The following is a 15,716-nucleotide window of genomic DNA, read 5'->3' as shown; positions in this document are numbered from 1 at the left end:
AAATGTTTGAAAACCACTGGCCTGTCAGGTCCTTCCACCCCGAGATTAGAGGATGCAAGTGTCCAGCATAAAGCCGAGTAAGCCCCAGATCTGCCTGGGGAAGGCCACTTCTTCCCTTCTGCAGGATCCCAGGCAGAGGGTCCCCGCCCCTGCTGGCCTCCTGCTCACCTGCACAAGCTGCACACGAAGCACTTGGGGTGGTAGGTGCGGCCCAGCGCAGAGATGACCTCGCCCGTGATAAAGTCCCGGCAGCTGTCACAGCGAGTGCCGTAGAGTTGCTGGTAGTCCTGGGTGCAGATGTACTCCTGGTTCTTGAAGAAGAAGCCTGACTGAGCCAGGCCACAGCCACACACTTGGGGAAACAGGGCGGGAAACAAAGGCAGGTGAGTCCAGGGAGGGTCTGCAAGCATGAGGTTCTCGCTGGGGACAAGGCTGCTGTCTGACTCAGTCATAAGTGGCCAGCGAATGGTGACGCATGGGACCTCATGGGCCTTTGGGGCCAGTGCTCCTTAAAGGATGGCCCGAAGACCACTTGCATCAGAATCACCTGGCGGGCTTCTTGAGATGCAGCTGCCTGGACCTGAATCAGACTCCCTGGGGTTGGAGCCCAGGCATCTGCATTTTAGCACATTCCCCAGCTGATCCTGATGCATGCTGAGACCACCCATGCTATACAATCCTCTCAAAACATGGAGGAAAAGTTTAAAGCCATGTGGCTTATGCAATGCAACACAGCTGGTGGTATCATGAGTTTGATGAAAGAATCATTCAGTTAAAAATGTCCTGGGCATTTCCTACGTGCATGAGTCTGTGCTAGGTGAAGACAAGCTAGGATGGCAATGGGATGTATGATTTGAAGATTATAATCCATCTTCACCATAGCCATAAAAGGTAGATCTGTTCCCAGGCAGGAATGATAAAACACAATCTTTGAACTCCAAAGAGCTAACAATGGATGCAGAGGGAAGACCACATAGAACATACATCAGTGGGGACAGGCCATGGGCTGGTGTAGGTAGCAAGTGCTGTGAGTGGGAGGAATCAATGAAGGCTTTCTGGAGGAGGTAGCATCTAAGTTGAAGTGAAGGAATGGAATGAGCTAAAGCACAAAGGCAGGAAACTGCAGGCAATATTTGTGTGGAGATGGGGCTAGGGTAGGGTAAGGGTGGTGTTTTTAGAGAGTGGACGGCAATATTACAGGAAAATATTACCAGGCCAGTTGGAGGAAGAGGGACCAAGTCCAGTTTAAGACGTTTAGGCCTTGTGGGAAACTAGGAAGCCATGGATGGTTTTTCCCCTAGTTTTTAAAATCTTAAATTATTTTGAAAAATCTCGGACATATACAACAGTAGAGAGAAGATTATAATGATTCCCCATTACCCAGCTGCAGAAATGATCAATTACACTGATGACTTCTGAACAGAGAGGCAACATGATTTCATAAGGTACTTTATAAAGTCTTTGGGGATATCCTTGTGGACAATATGAAGTAATATAGGGCAGATAATAGAAGAGCAGGTGGATATAATTATAGGTGTCTGAACAACTGAATCATGTGGGACTCCCTTCCCCCAAAGGACTTAGAAACGTGGGAAATGAGATTTCCCTCTGAGAGTTAAGTTATGAAATGAACACATAATGGGAAGAGCAGAAAGAGGCTAAGTTTCTTCCAAGAGACTGAATGACTCTCAGGGCCACCAGAACTGCTGAGTTTATTGATCCAGCTAAAGCAAGGATGGGTCAGCCAGGAAGGGGCTGGTCAGCAATCAAAGGAAGGCCACTGGAGAGCTCATTCAAATCCCGAGACCAGCTCCCTTTGTTCTGAGTCTGACAGTTTGACTTTCTACATAGGTTGCCTTTGTGAGAGAAGCAGCTGATCAGGGCAACATGAACTAGTACAACGGAGAGTTACAGCTCTTGTTTATGTTAATAAACAGGCACTCAGGTTTTATTCATCGGTTTCCCAAAGACGTGGTTAGCATGACTCAGCTTTACCAAGCGTGATCCACGGTGGGGAAACCAACAAGATGGTTTCCAAGCCTGTAAGTGCGAGGACCTGGCCTGGACTGGGTGACATCACCCCAGTAAATACTCTCTTATCTTTAACAGGGAACGTTGTTTTGCAAAAGCAGCCAAGTTAAAAGTAGGAGGGACTTCTAGGTGAATGTCAGAAGTATTTTGCAAGTGTTTGTTCACTCTGCAGGCCAGAGGTAGGCTCCAAGGGCCAAGGTGAGGGAGGAGGGCAGCTCCAAATGTCACAGCACCACGGGAAACGGTCTAGGACCATGAGAGACTCTGCTCTGGGAGTCAGACCACCTGGGCTATCTAACTCTCTGGGTGACACTGAACTTGGTCCTCTGTGGTCTGGGGCCTCTGTTCACTTCTGTGTAAAGAGCAGAAACCAGACAAGAAATGGCCTGAGCTTTTCTTCTGACACTGACATCCTGTGAGTCTAGGAGAAGGTAGGGCTGACTATATGCCTAAACATTTTAAATTCCAAGTGAGGTAGAGCTGGCAGCCACTGGAGACCACCCCTGCAGAGAGTCAGGGCTTATGAGTAGAAGTGGTGCTGGTGGTGGTGGTAGGTGGGGAAGGGTCCAACTTTCATCAGGCTTCATGAAAACTCATCACATCAAACAATGCCTGGTCTGGAAGGCAGGCAAGGCCAGAGAACAGGCTGTTCTGGGATGTGCAGGTGGCAGATCAATTGACTTCATGGCTGTGGAATTAGTCAGGTCATGGCCTACAACCTCATTGGAAACAGCTCCTGTTTTTTCCCTTCTTTTCTCTCCTTTGTGTCCCCTGCCAACTCCACTTCCAGAGCCACCTCTCCCAGTGGAGAAAACCAGGAGGCCATATGAAAACTTGGAACAATCTGTTCCTTCATTTCCCCCAAGGAGCTGAAGGAGGAAGGTAGAAAGGATGTAAAGGTTGATAAGAATCCCAGGGGTTCCTGGAAATACAGTGGGGAACACGGGGTGGAAGGAAAGCTGGACCAGCACGACAGATGTATCTGAGGCTGAGCAGAGCTCTTCATTCAAATAACAGGAAAGGCCATGGAGAGGGTCTGTAGTATGGAAGTGATGTGGAATTAATACATCCAGGGCACTCATTATTCTGTGAATCAAAAATAAAGTCTATTAATTAAAAGAAAGATCATATAGTCTGACAATGGGACAGAATATGGGAACTCAGAACTGCTTCCAGAAAACACAGAATGCTCATTGTAAATATAATGCCTAGAATAGGACATGCACACAGCCCTACTGTGTTTCAGTGGAAAATGTACCGTTTTGAGGGTCACTGGACCTTCCAATTCCTCCATATTCCCATTCTAGCACTCAGGTGCTGTGTGACTTTGAAAAAGTGACCTCACCCCTCTGGAGCTCAGTTGCCTCATTTGTAAAATGAGGGGGCTATGTGGTAACTGAGGACACATCCAGATATGAGAGTCTAGGATTCTGTTGATTTTCAACTTTTCAAATGAGACAGTTTTATGGAATTTCAAAATCAAAGTGTTAGAAGGGTCCCTGAGGGTGATCTCATTCATTATTTTAAACATTTAAATTGTGAAATATATTATACATACAGAAGATGTAGTAAATATATATGTACAGTGTAAAGAAGAATAATAAAACATGCTCCCAGCTACTCACTACAGAGTTTATGAAATAGAACATCACCAGCAGCTCGGAAGCCTGTTCCCGTCTCCCTAAGAGCGCCCTGCTTCCCACACCACATCCCAAATTGTGTTTATCATTCTCTTGCTTTTCTTTACAGTTTTACTACCTTTGAGGTATCTACAAACAATATATTGTTTAGTTTTGCCCGTTTTTGAACTTTATATGGATGGAATCATACTGCATCTACTCTTCTGTGTAATTTACTGCTTCATTCTCTCAGTATTATGTTTTTGAGATTCATCCATGTCGATGCATGTAGTTGTGGGCCATTCATTTTCACTGCAGTGCTGTATTTCGTTGTCTGACTATATCACAATTGATCCATTCCACTGCTGAAGGACATCCAAGCTGCTTGTGGTTTTTTTTTTTCCTTTATGGAAATGCTGCCTTGAACATTCTTGTATTTGTGAGGTGATGTCTCACTGTTTTCCAATAAGTTTTTCCCATTTACATTCCCACCAGCAGTTCTCACTGAGCTATATTATCACAGACACCAGGTAACACCTAACTTATATTTAGTTAACATGGTACAGGTGAAAGGATGTTCTATTGTGATTTTAAATTTAATTTCCCTGATTATTAATGAAATTGAGAATGTTATTACCTGTTTATGGGCCATTTGTGTTTTCAAGGTTTATCCACATGGAGCATGTATCAGTATTTCTTTTCTACTGATGAATAATATTCCACTGTATGGATATACCACTTTGTACTTATCCATTCACTGGCTGATGGATATTTGAATTGTTTCAAACTTTTGACTTTATGAATAATATTGCTATGAACATTTGTGTACAAGTTTTTGTGTGAACATACATTACTTGAGCATAAGTCTAGCAGTGGAATTTGGAATTGTTGGGGTTATATGGTAACTCTACGTTTACCCCTAGAGGAACTGCAAGATTGTTTTCCAAAGCACCTACACATTTTACATTCCCACCAGCAAGGTATGAGGGTTCCAATTCCTCCACATTCTTGCCAACACTTGTATTACCTGTCTTTTTTGATTATAGCCAACTGAGTGGGTGTGAAGTTTATCTCATTGTGGTTTTATTTGCATTTCATTGATGGCTAATGATGTTGAGCATTTCTTCATGTCCTTATTGGACATTTATATAACTTCTTCAGAGAAATGTCTATTCATATCCTTTGCCCATTTTGAAATTGGGTTATTTGTCTTTTTTATTATTAAGTTGTAAGTATTCTTTATATAGTCTAGATACAAGCCCTTTACCAGATATATGATTTGCAAATTTTATCTCCCATTCTGTGTGTTGCCTTTCACATTCTTCATGGTATGTTTTGAAGCAAAAAAGTTTTTAATTTTGATGATGTTCAATTTATCTATTTTTCCTTAGTTGTTTGTGCTTTGGGTGTCATGTCCAAGAAGGCTTTGCCTAACTTAAGGTCACAAAGATTTACTCCTATATTTTCTCTTAACAATTTTATAGTTTTAGCTCTTACATTTAGGTTTTTGACTTATTTTGAGTTAATTTTTGTGTATGATGTGAAGAAGAATGCAACTTCTTTTTTTTTTCCGCATATATATGTTCAGTTTTCCTAGCATCATTTGTTGAAGACTGTTCTTTCCCTATTGAATTATTTTGGTTGCCTCGATGACATTCAACTGACCATAAATATAAGGGTTTATTTTTCCACTCTCATTTCGACTCTATTGATCTATATGTCTATCCTTGTACCACATTGTTTTGTTTATTGTAGCTTTGTAGTAAGTTTTGAAAGTGGGAAGTTTGAGTCTTCCAACCTTGTTCTTCTTTTTCAAGATTGCTTTGGCTATTTTATATTCCTTTCAATTCCATACGCATTTTAGAATCAGTTTGTCAATTTCTACAGAGAAGCAAGTGGGGATTTTTATAGGGATTACATGTGTTATGAACTGAATAGTGTCCTCCCCCAAATTCATATGTTGAAGTCCCAAGCCCTAATGTGATGGTACTTAGATAGGTGGCCTTTAGGAGGTAATCAGGTTTAGATGAGGTCATAAGGATGCGCCCTTCATTATGGGATTAGTGACCTCATTAGAAGAGACACCAGCAAGCTTGCTCATTCTCATCCTCCCTCTCTTTCTCTCTGCTCCTCCCTCCCTCCCTCTGTGACATGTGAGGACACAGTGAGAGGGTAGCTGTCTGCAAGCCAGGAAGGGAGCTCTCCATAACCCAACTATGAAGACACCTTAATCTTGGACTTTCAGCCTCCAGAACTGTGAGAAAATACACTACTGTTGTTTAAGCCATCCAATCTATGTTATTTTGTTATGGCAGCCTGAGCTAAGATAGCACTAACTTTGTAGATTGAGCTAAAGAATATTGCCATCATAACAATGTTAGGGCTTCTGATCCATGAACATGGTATATTTTTCCATTTACTTAGATATTCTTTAATATTTTGTAGTTTTCAAAGTATAAATTTTACACTTTTGTTAAATACTTCTTCTTTTTTTTTAAATGTAGCTCTCAAAGCTTTTCCAGATCTTTATTATTTAAGAGAACATATCACCCCTCCTAGGTATATGGACAAGAGAAATCATATACATGTTTACCAGCAGACACATAAAAGAATGTCTATAGCCACATTATATGTAATGCTGGACACAACTCAAATGCTCATCAACAGTAAGAAGAATAAATTCATGGTGGCATAATATAATCACACAATGGAACGTATAGCAATGAGAATGAAAAAAACATAAATACATGAAACAACAAGACTGACTCTCACAAACAAAATATTAGCACAGGAAGCCAGATGTAAAAAAGTACCCACACTGGGACTTCCCTGGTGGTGCAGTGGTTAAGAATCTGCCTGCCAATACGGGGGACACGGGTTCGAGCCCTGGTCTGGGAAGATCCCACATGCCGCGGAGCGACTAGGCCTGTGAGCCACAACTACTGAGCCTGCACGTCTGAAGCCTGTGCTCCACAACGGGAGAGGTCATGATGGTGAGAGGCCCCCGCACCACGATGAAGAGTGGCCCCCGCTTGCCGCAACTGGAGAAAGCCCTCGCACAGAAACGAAGACTCAACACAGCCAAAAATAAATATAAATAAATAAATAAATTTATAAAATAAAAAAAGTACCCACACTAATTCTACTTACATGATGTTTACAACAGGCAAAACTTATTTATGATGTTAGAAGTCAGGACAGTGGATACTTTTGATGCGGGGCAGTGACTGGTGGGACATGCAAAGTAAGTTTCTGGGGTGCTGGTGATATGCTGTTTCTTTTTTTGTTGTTGTCGTTGTTTTTTGTTTGTTTTGGGTTTTTGTTAAATTTTTTTTTTAATTTTTAATTTTATATATTTTTTATACAGCAGATTCTTATTAGTCATCAATTTTATACACATCAGTGTATACATGTCAATCCCAATCGCCCAATTCATCACACCACCACCCACACCCTCCCGCCACTTCCCCCCCTTGGTGTCCATACATTTGTTCTCTACATCTGTGTCTCAATTTCTGCCCTGCAAACCGGTTCATCTGTACCATTTTTCTAGGTTCCACATATATGCGTTAATATACGATATTTGTTTTTCTCTGACTTACTTCACTCTGTATGACAGTCTCTAGATCCATCCACGTCTCAACAAATGGCTCAATTTCGTTCCTTTTTATGGCTGAGTAATATTCCATTGTATATATGTACCACAACTTCTTTATCCATTCGTCTGTCGATGGGCATTTAGGTTGCTTCCATGACCTGGCTATTGTAAATAGTGCTGCAATAAACATTGGGGTGCATGTGTCTTTTTGAATTATGGTTTTCTCTGGTTATATGCCCAGTAGTGGGATTGCTGGATCATATGGTAATTTTTAGTTTTTTAAGGACCCTCCATACTGTTCTCCATAGTGGCTGTATCAATTTACATTCCCACCAACAGCGCAAGAGGGTTCCCTTTTCTCCACACCCTCTCCAGCATTTGTTGTTTGTAGATTTTCTGATGACACCCATTCTAACTGGTGTGAGGTGGTACCTCATTGTAGTTTTGATTTGCATTTCTCTAATAATCAGTGATGTTGAGCAACTTTTCATGTGCTTCTTGGCCATCTCTATGTTTTCTTTGGAGAAATGTCTATTTAGGTCTTCTGCCCATTTTTGGATTGGGTTTTTTGGTTTTTTAATATTAAGCTGCATGAGCTGTTTATATATTTTGGAGATTAATCCTTTGTCTGTTGATTCATTTGCAAATGTTTTCTCCCATTCTGAGGGTTGTCTTTTTGTCTTGTTTATGGTTTCCTTTCCTTTGTTTATGGTTTGTCCTTTCGTCTTGTTTATGGTTTACTTTCCAATAAATACTTTTGCTGTGCATAAGCTTTGAAGTTTCATTAGGTCCCATTTGTTTATTTTTGTTTTTATTTCCATTACTGTAGGAGGTGGATCAAAAAAGATCTTGCTGTGATTGATGTCAAAGAGTGTTCTTCCTATGTTTTCCACTAAGAGTTTTATAGTGTCCAGTCTTACATTTAGCTCTCTAATCCATTTTGAGTTTATTTTTGTGTATGGTGTTAGGGAGTATTCTAATTTCATTCTTTTACATGTAGCTGTCCAGTTTTCCCAGCACCACTTATTGAAGAGACTGTCTTTTCTCCATTGTATATCCTTGTCTCCTTTCTCATAGATTAGTTGACCATAGGTGCGTGGGTTTATCTCTGCGCTTTCTATCTTGTTCCATTGATCTATGTTTCTGTTTTTGTGCCAGTACCACATTGTCTTGATTACTGTAGCTTTGTAGTATAGTTTGAAGTCAGGGAGTCTGATTCCTCCAGCTCCATTTTTTTCCCTTCAAGACTGCTTTGGCTATTCGGGGTTTTTGTGTCTCCATACAACTTTAAAGATTTTTTGTTCTAGTTCCTTAAAAAATGCTGTTGGTAATTTCATAGGGATTGCATTGAATCTGTAGATTGCTTTGGGTAGTATAGTCCATTTCACAATGTTGATTTTTCCAATCCAAGAACATGGTATATCTCTCCATCTGTTCGTATCATCTTTAATTTCTTTCATCAGTGTCTTATAGTTTTCTGTATACAGGTCTTTTGTCTCCCTAGGTAGGTTTATTCCTAGGTATTTTATTCTTTTTGTTGCAATGGTAAAGGGGAGTGTTTCCTTAATTTCTCTTTCAGAATTTTCATCATTAGTGTATAGGTCCCATTGCAAGAGATTTCTGTGCATTAATTTTGCATTAATTAATTTTGCATTAATTTTGTATCCTGCAACTTTACCAAATTCATTGATTAGCTCTAGTAGTTTTCTGGTGGCATCTTTAGGATCCTCTGTGTATAGTATCATGTCATCTGCAAACAGTGACAGTTTTACTTCTTCTTTTCCAATTTGGATTCCTTTTATTTCTTTTTCTTCTCTGATTGCTGTGGCTAGGGTTTCCAAAACTATGTTGAATAAGAGTGGTGAGAGTGGACATCCTTGTCTTGTTCCTGATCTGAGAGGAAATGATTTCAGTTTTTCACCATTGAGAATGATGTTTGCTGTGGGTCTGTCGTATATTGCCTTTATTATATTGAGGTAGGTTCCCTCTATGCCCACTTTCTGGAGAGTTTTTATCATAAATCGGTGTTGAATTTTGTCAAAAGCTTTTTCTGCATCTATTGAGATGATCATATGGTTTTTATTCTTCAATTTGTTAATATGGTGTATCACATTGATTGATTTGTGTATACTGAAGAATCCTTGCATCCCTGGGATAAATCCCACTTGATTGTGGTGTATGATCCTTTTTATGTGTTGTTGGATTCTGTTTGCTAGTATTTTGTTGAGGATTTTTGCATCTATATTCATCAGTGATATTGGTCTGTAATTTTCTTTTTTTGTAGTGTCTTTGTCTGGTTTTGGTATCAGGGTGATGGTGGCTTCATAGAATGAGTTTGGGAGTGTTCCTTCCTCTGCAATTTTTTGGAAGAGTTTGAGAAGGATGGGTGTTAGCTCTTCTCTAAATGTTTGATAGATTTCACCTGTGAAGCCATCTGGTCCTGGACTTTTGTTTGTTGGAAGATTTTTAATCACAGTTTCAATTTCATTACTTGTGATTGGTCTGTTCATATTTTCTATTTCTTCCTGGTTCAGTCTTGGAAGGTTATACCTTTCTAAGAATTTGTCCATTCCTTCCAGGTTGTCCATTTTATTGGCATAGAGTTGCTTGTAGTAGTCTCTTAGGATGCTTTGTATTTCTGCAGTGTCTGTTGTAACTTCTCCTTTTTCATTTCTAATTTTATTGATTTGAGTCCTCTCCCTCTTTTTCTTGATGAGTCTGGCTAATGGCTTATCAATTTTGTTTATCTTCTCAAAGAACCAGCTTCTAGTTTTTTTGATCTTTGCTATTGATTTCTTTGTTTCTATTTCATTTATTTCTGCTCTGATCTTTATGACTTCTTTCCTTCTGCTAACTTTGGGTTTTGTTTGTTCTTCTTTCTCTAGTTCCTTCAGGTGTAAGGTTAGATTGTTTATTTGAGATTTTTCTTGTTTCTTGAGGTAGGCTTGTATAGCTATAAACTTCCCTCTTAGAACTGCTTTTGCTGCATCCCATAGGTTTTGGATCGTCGTGTTCTCCTTGCCATTTGTCTCTAGGTATTTTCTGATATCCTCTTTGATTTCTTCAGTGATCTCTTGGTTATTTAGTAAGGTATTGTTTAGCCTCCATGTGTTTGTGTATTTTACATTTTTTCCCCTGTAATTCGTTTCTAATCTCATAGCGTTGTGGTCAGAAAAGATTCTTGATATGATTTGAATATTCTTAAATTTACTGAGGCTTGATTTGTGACCCAAGATGTGATCTATCCTGGAGAATGTTCCGTGTGCACTTGAGAAGAACGTGTAATCTGCTGTTTTTGGATGGAATGTCCTATAAATATCAATTAAATCTATCTGGTCTATTGTGTCATTTAAAACTTCTGTTTACTTATTTATTTTCATTTTGGATGATCTGTCCATTGGTGTAAGTGAGGTGTTAAAATCCCCCACTTTTACTGTGTTACTGTCGATTTCCTCTTTTATAGCTGTTAGCAGTTGCCTTATGTATTGAGGTGCCCCTATGTTGGGTGCATATATATTTATAATTGTTATATCTTCTTCTTGGATTGATCCCTTGATCATTATGTAGTGTCCTTCCTTGTCTCTTGTAACATTCTTTATTTGAAAGTCTCTTTTATCTGATAAGAGTATAGCTACTCCAGCTTTCTTTTGATTTCCATTTGCATGGAATATCTTTTTCCATCCCCTCACTTTCAGTCTGTGTGTGTCCCTAGGTCTGAAGTGGGTCTCTTGTAGACAGCATATATATGTGTCTTGTTTTTGTATCCATTCAGCAAGCCTGTGTCTTTTGGTTGGAGCATTTAATCCATTCACGTTTAAGGTAATTATCAATATGTATGTTCCTATGACCATTTTCTTAATTGTTCTGGGTTTGTTTTTGTAGGTCCTTTTCTTCTCTTGTGTTTCCCACTTAGAGAAGTTCCTTTAGCATTTGTTGTAGAGCTGGTTTGGTGGTGCTGAATTCTCTTAGCTTTTGCTTGTCTGAAAAGCTTTTGATTTCTCTATCGAATCTGAAGGAGATCCTTGCTGGGTAGAGTAATCTTGGTTGTAGGTTCTTCCCTTTCATCCCTTTAAGTATATCATGCCACTCTCTCCTGGCTTGTAGAGTTTCTGCTGAGAAATAAGCTGTTAACCTTATGGGAGTTCCCTTGTATGTTATTTGTTGTTTTTCCCTTGCTGCTTTCAATATTTTTTCTTTGTCTTTAATTTTTGCCAATTTGATTATTATGTATCTCGGCATGTTTCTCCTTGGGTTTATCCTGTATGGGACTCTCTGTGCTTCCTGGACTTGGGTGGCTATTTCCATTCCTATGTTAGGGACGTTTTCGACTATAATCTCTTCAAATATTTTCTCTGGTCCTTTCTCTCTCTCTTCTCCTTCTAGGACCCCTATAATGCAAATGTTGTTGCATTTAATGTTGTCCCAGAAGTCTCTTAGGCTGTCTACATTTCTTTCCATTCTTTTTTCTTTATTCTGTTCTGCAGCAGTGAATTCCAACATTCTGTCTTCCAGGTCACTTATCCGTTCTTCTGCCTCAGTTATTCTGCTATTGATTCCTTCTAGTGTAGTTTTCATTTCAGTTATTGTATTGGTCATCTCTGTTTGTTTGTTCTTTAATTCTTCTAGGTCTTTGTTAATCATTTCTTGCATCTTCTTGATCTCTGCCTCCATTCTTTTTCCGAGGTCCTGGATCATCTTCACTATCATTATTCTGAATTCTTTTTCTTCAAGGTTGCCTGTCTCCACTTCATTTAGTTGTTTTTCTGGGGTTTTATCTTGTTCCTTCATCTGGTACATAGCCCTCTGCCTTTTCATCTTGTCTCTCTTTCTGTGAATGTGGTTTTTGTTCCACAGGCTGCAGGATTGTAGTTCATCTTGCTTCTTCTGTCTGCCCTCTGGTGGATGTGGCTATCTAAGAGGCTTGTGCAAGTTTCCTGATGGGAGGGACTGGGGGTGGGTAGAGCTGACTGTTGCCTTGGTGGGCAGAGCTCAGTAAAACTTTAATCCGCTTGACTGCTCATGGGTGGGTCTGGGTTCCCTCCCTGTTGGTTGTTTGGCCCGAGGGAACCCAACACTGGAACCTACCTGGGCTCTTTGGTGGGGCTAATGGCGGACTCTGGGAGCGCTCATGCCAAGGAGTACTTCCCGGAACTTCTGCGGCCAGTGTCCTTGTCCCCATGGTAAGCCACAGCCACCCCCCGCCTCTGCAGGAGACCCTCCAACACTAGCAGGTAGGTCTGGTTCAGTCTCCCCCAGGGTCACTGCTCCTTCCCCTGGGTCCCGATGTGCACACTACTTTGTGTGTGCCCTCCAAGAGTGGAGTCTCTGTTTCCCCCAGTCCTGTCAAAGTCCTGCAATCAAATCCCACTAGCCTTCGAAGTCTGATTCTCTAGGAATTCCTCCTCCCGTTGCTGGACCCCCAGGTTGGGAAGGCTGATGTGGGGCTCAGAACCTTCACTCCAGTGGGTGGACTTCTGTGGTATAAGTGTTCTCCAGTCTGTGAGTCACCCACCCAGTAGTTATGGGATTTGATTTTACTGTGATTGCGCCCCTCCTACCGTCTCATTGTGGCTTCTCCTTTGTCTTTGGATGTGGGGTATCTTTTTTGGTGAGTTCCAGTGTCCTCCTGTCGATGATTGTCCAGCAGCTAGTTGTGATTCTGGTGTTCTCGCAAGAGGGAGTGAGAGCACGTCCTTCTACTCTGCCATCTTGGTTCAGGGCCGAACATCTCTTGTTAAATTCTTATGCATTTTATTTTTGATGGTATTGTAAATGGAATTGTTTTCTCAATTTTATTTTCAGATTGTTCATTGCAAGTGTATAGAAATACAATTGATTTTGGTATATTGATCTTGTACCTTGAAATCTGATGAACTTATTTGCTAGTTCTAATAGTCTTTTTTAGCACATTCCTTAGGATTTGTTATATACAAGATCATGTCATGTGCAAATAGAGATAGTCTTACTTCTTTTTCAATCTGGGTGACTTCTATTTCATTTTCTTGCCTAATTGACCTAGCATGAACCTGCAGTATAATGTTAAATAGAAGCAGTAAGAGCAGACATTCTTTTCTTATTTTTGATCTCACAGGGAAGCAGTCTTTCAGCATTAAGTATGATTTAAGCTGTGAGTTTGCCTTTGTTCTTGAAAGATAGTTTTGCTGAATACATAATCCTAAATTTGCAGTTACTTCTTTCAGTACATAAAGGTATTATTCCACTGTTTTCAGATTTCCTTGTTGTGACTAAAACTTCAGCTGCCAGCTTATTTACCATTCATATGCAGATGATCTGTCTTTTATCTCTGGCTACTTTTTAGACGGGTTTTTTTGGGTGTTTTTGGTGATCTGCAGTTTCACCATGATGTGTGTAGGTAGATTTCTTTTATATTTTTCTACTGGGATTCATTAAGTTTCCTAGATATTTGTGTCTCTCAACAGTTCTACATAATTCACAGATGTTATCTCTTCAAATATTGTCTTCCTACTCATGTTCTCTATTATACATCTCTAGAACTCTGATTAGATATATGTCAAACCTTCTCACTATATTCTCCATGTATAAAGTTCTCTTTTATTTTTATCACTTTCTTATATTTCTGAGCTATATGTATACACCTCTCTCTTTGCTAAATCTTACAGTTTATTAATTATCTCTTTAGCAACATCTGATGTGCTATTTAATCCATACATTGAGTTTTTAATTTCAAATATTATACATTTTTATGTGTAAAATGTACGTTGTTTCAAAATAACAAAGAACTTTGTTATTTCTCTATTGCCTTTCCTTATGGTCAGGTTCATATCAAACAACCTGTGCACTGAGCTACCTGCTTCATGGGGTGGTCAAATCCTGCATAGATGTGGTGTTCATTCACTTTCTCCCTTCCCATCTCACAGGGTAACAGAATGCAGAGAAAACCAAAAGAGCTGTACACACTATAAAAAGTAAAAAAAAAAAAAAAAAAGATACAAATGAACTTATTTATAAAACAGAAACAGACTCACAGACTTCAAAAACAAATTTATGGTTATCAAAGGGGAAACGTGGAGGGGGGAGATAAATTAGGAGCTTGGGATTAACATACACACACTACTATATATAAAATAGATAACCAACAAGGACCTACTGTATAACACAGGGAACTCTACTCAACATTCTGCAATAACCTATATGGCAAAAGAATCTGAAAAAGAATGGATATATGTATATGTATAACTGAATCACTTTACTGTGCACCTGAAACTAACACAATATTGTAAATCAACTATACTCCAATATAAAATAAAAAATTAAATTAAAAAAATGTTTATGTTGTTTCTTTTTCACATCTGCTATGTTATTTGTTAAAATGTGTGGTTTTTTGCTCATTTTCTTCTGGCTTGTCTTACTTGTTTAAACATATTGAATGCAGTTATTATATAATGTCAGAAAATTCCAGTCTATAAAGTCTTTGAGGTTCCCTGTCTACTTTCCATCGTTTCTGCTGGCTCTCCCCCATTATGATTTGTACATTTTTGACTGTGAGTTATTCGTTTTGCTAATAATTTTATCTGTAGTAATTCTTTGAGGTCAGGAATAAAGCTGAGTTCCTCTAAAGAGGATTATCCTTTGCTTCTGACATTTGCCAAGTGTGGGACCACTTTCTTTTAAATTGTTTCACTTTTTTTTTTTAATGCCAAATATATAGCATGAAAATAGAATGTGAATCCATATACAGGGTGGATTATGGGTAGACATTTTGATACAAGTTTTATTCTCTTCTACCCAGTGCCCAAGTTGGTACCGGCAAGTTTCAGTGCTGTTTCCTTCTCCAGTTTATTTCTCATCTATCTATACACTGAGAAGAAGTTTTTGTAGGGGGAAACCTCGGCTTTACTCAGAGGTCTACAGTTAGAATCCTACTTTGATCAGGCTCTAGGCTTTGACTCCTGTTCTCCATGATCCATATAGCTATCAAGGTAAAAGCTCAAGGTCTTCAAGGTTTAGCATAAACCATGAAGATTAAATCTGGCATTGGCAGTCACACCCAGATATCTGCTTTTATTTTTATTTTTTACCTCTACAGATTCCTTCCTTTCATGTCAGTACAGTAGTCCACTTTAAAAGGGTTGTAAAAGAAATTCATAGAGATTTTAGATTTTTCAAATGAGAAGGCTATTTAGGGTAACTAATCCCTATACTGGTTACTGCTGGAAACAAAAATACACTCTAAGCAAGCTGACATTGAAAATATTCAGAAAAATAATAGTCTCTTTTGTTTTCAAAATCTCCATTAAAAGAATTTCTATGACCTCCCTATGGTAGACTGTCAAAATGGCCAAATTCTTCCCTTCTCTGTATTCACACCATTGAAATCTGATTCTGTAGGCCCTCACACAAAAGGCAAAGTTTGTTTCTCCGTGATCTTGAATCTGGGTTGGCCATTTGACTTGTTTTGGCCAATGGGACATTAGCAAGTATAACAC

At 39.3% G+C, this 15,716-nt stretch overlaps 1 protein-coding gene across 2 annotated transcripts in view; it reads right to left on the bottom strand.

Moving 5' to 3' along the window:
• Nucleotides 1-15,716, bottom strand: part of ABLIM3 (actin binding LIM protein family member 3) — a 154,259-nt gene that overhangs the window by 74,599 nt on the left and 63,944 nt on the right. For both annotated transcript variants that reach the window (XR_009007071.1, XM_007188691.2), the window contains exon 4: nt 169-352. Coding sequence is in view for 1 of the 2 variants with exons in the window: in XM_007188691.2 (XP_007188753.1) it covers nt 169-352 (184 nt within the window). In the remaining variant the exon portion in view is untranslated. The remainder of the gene's footprint in view (nt 1-168; nt 353-15,716) is intronic.

The sequence above is a fragment of the Balaenoptera acutorostrata genome, chromosome 2, assembly GCF_949987535.1.
Source record: "Balaenoptera acutorostrata chromosome 2, mBalAcu1.1, whole genome shotgun sequence".
NCBI classification, from domain to species: Eukaryota; Metazoa; Chordata; class Mammalia; order Artiodactyla; family Balaenopteridae; genus Balaenoptera; species Balaenoptera acutorostrata.
The sequence above is the reverse complement of the archived record's forward strand: the minus strand, read 5'-3'. Positions and strand labels throughout refer to the sequence as shown.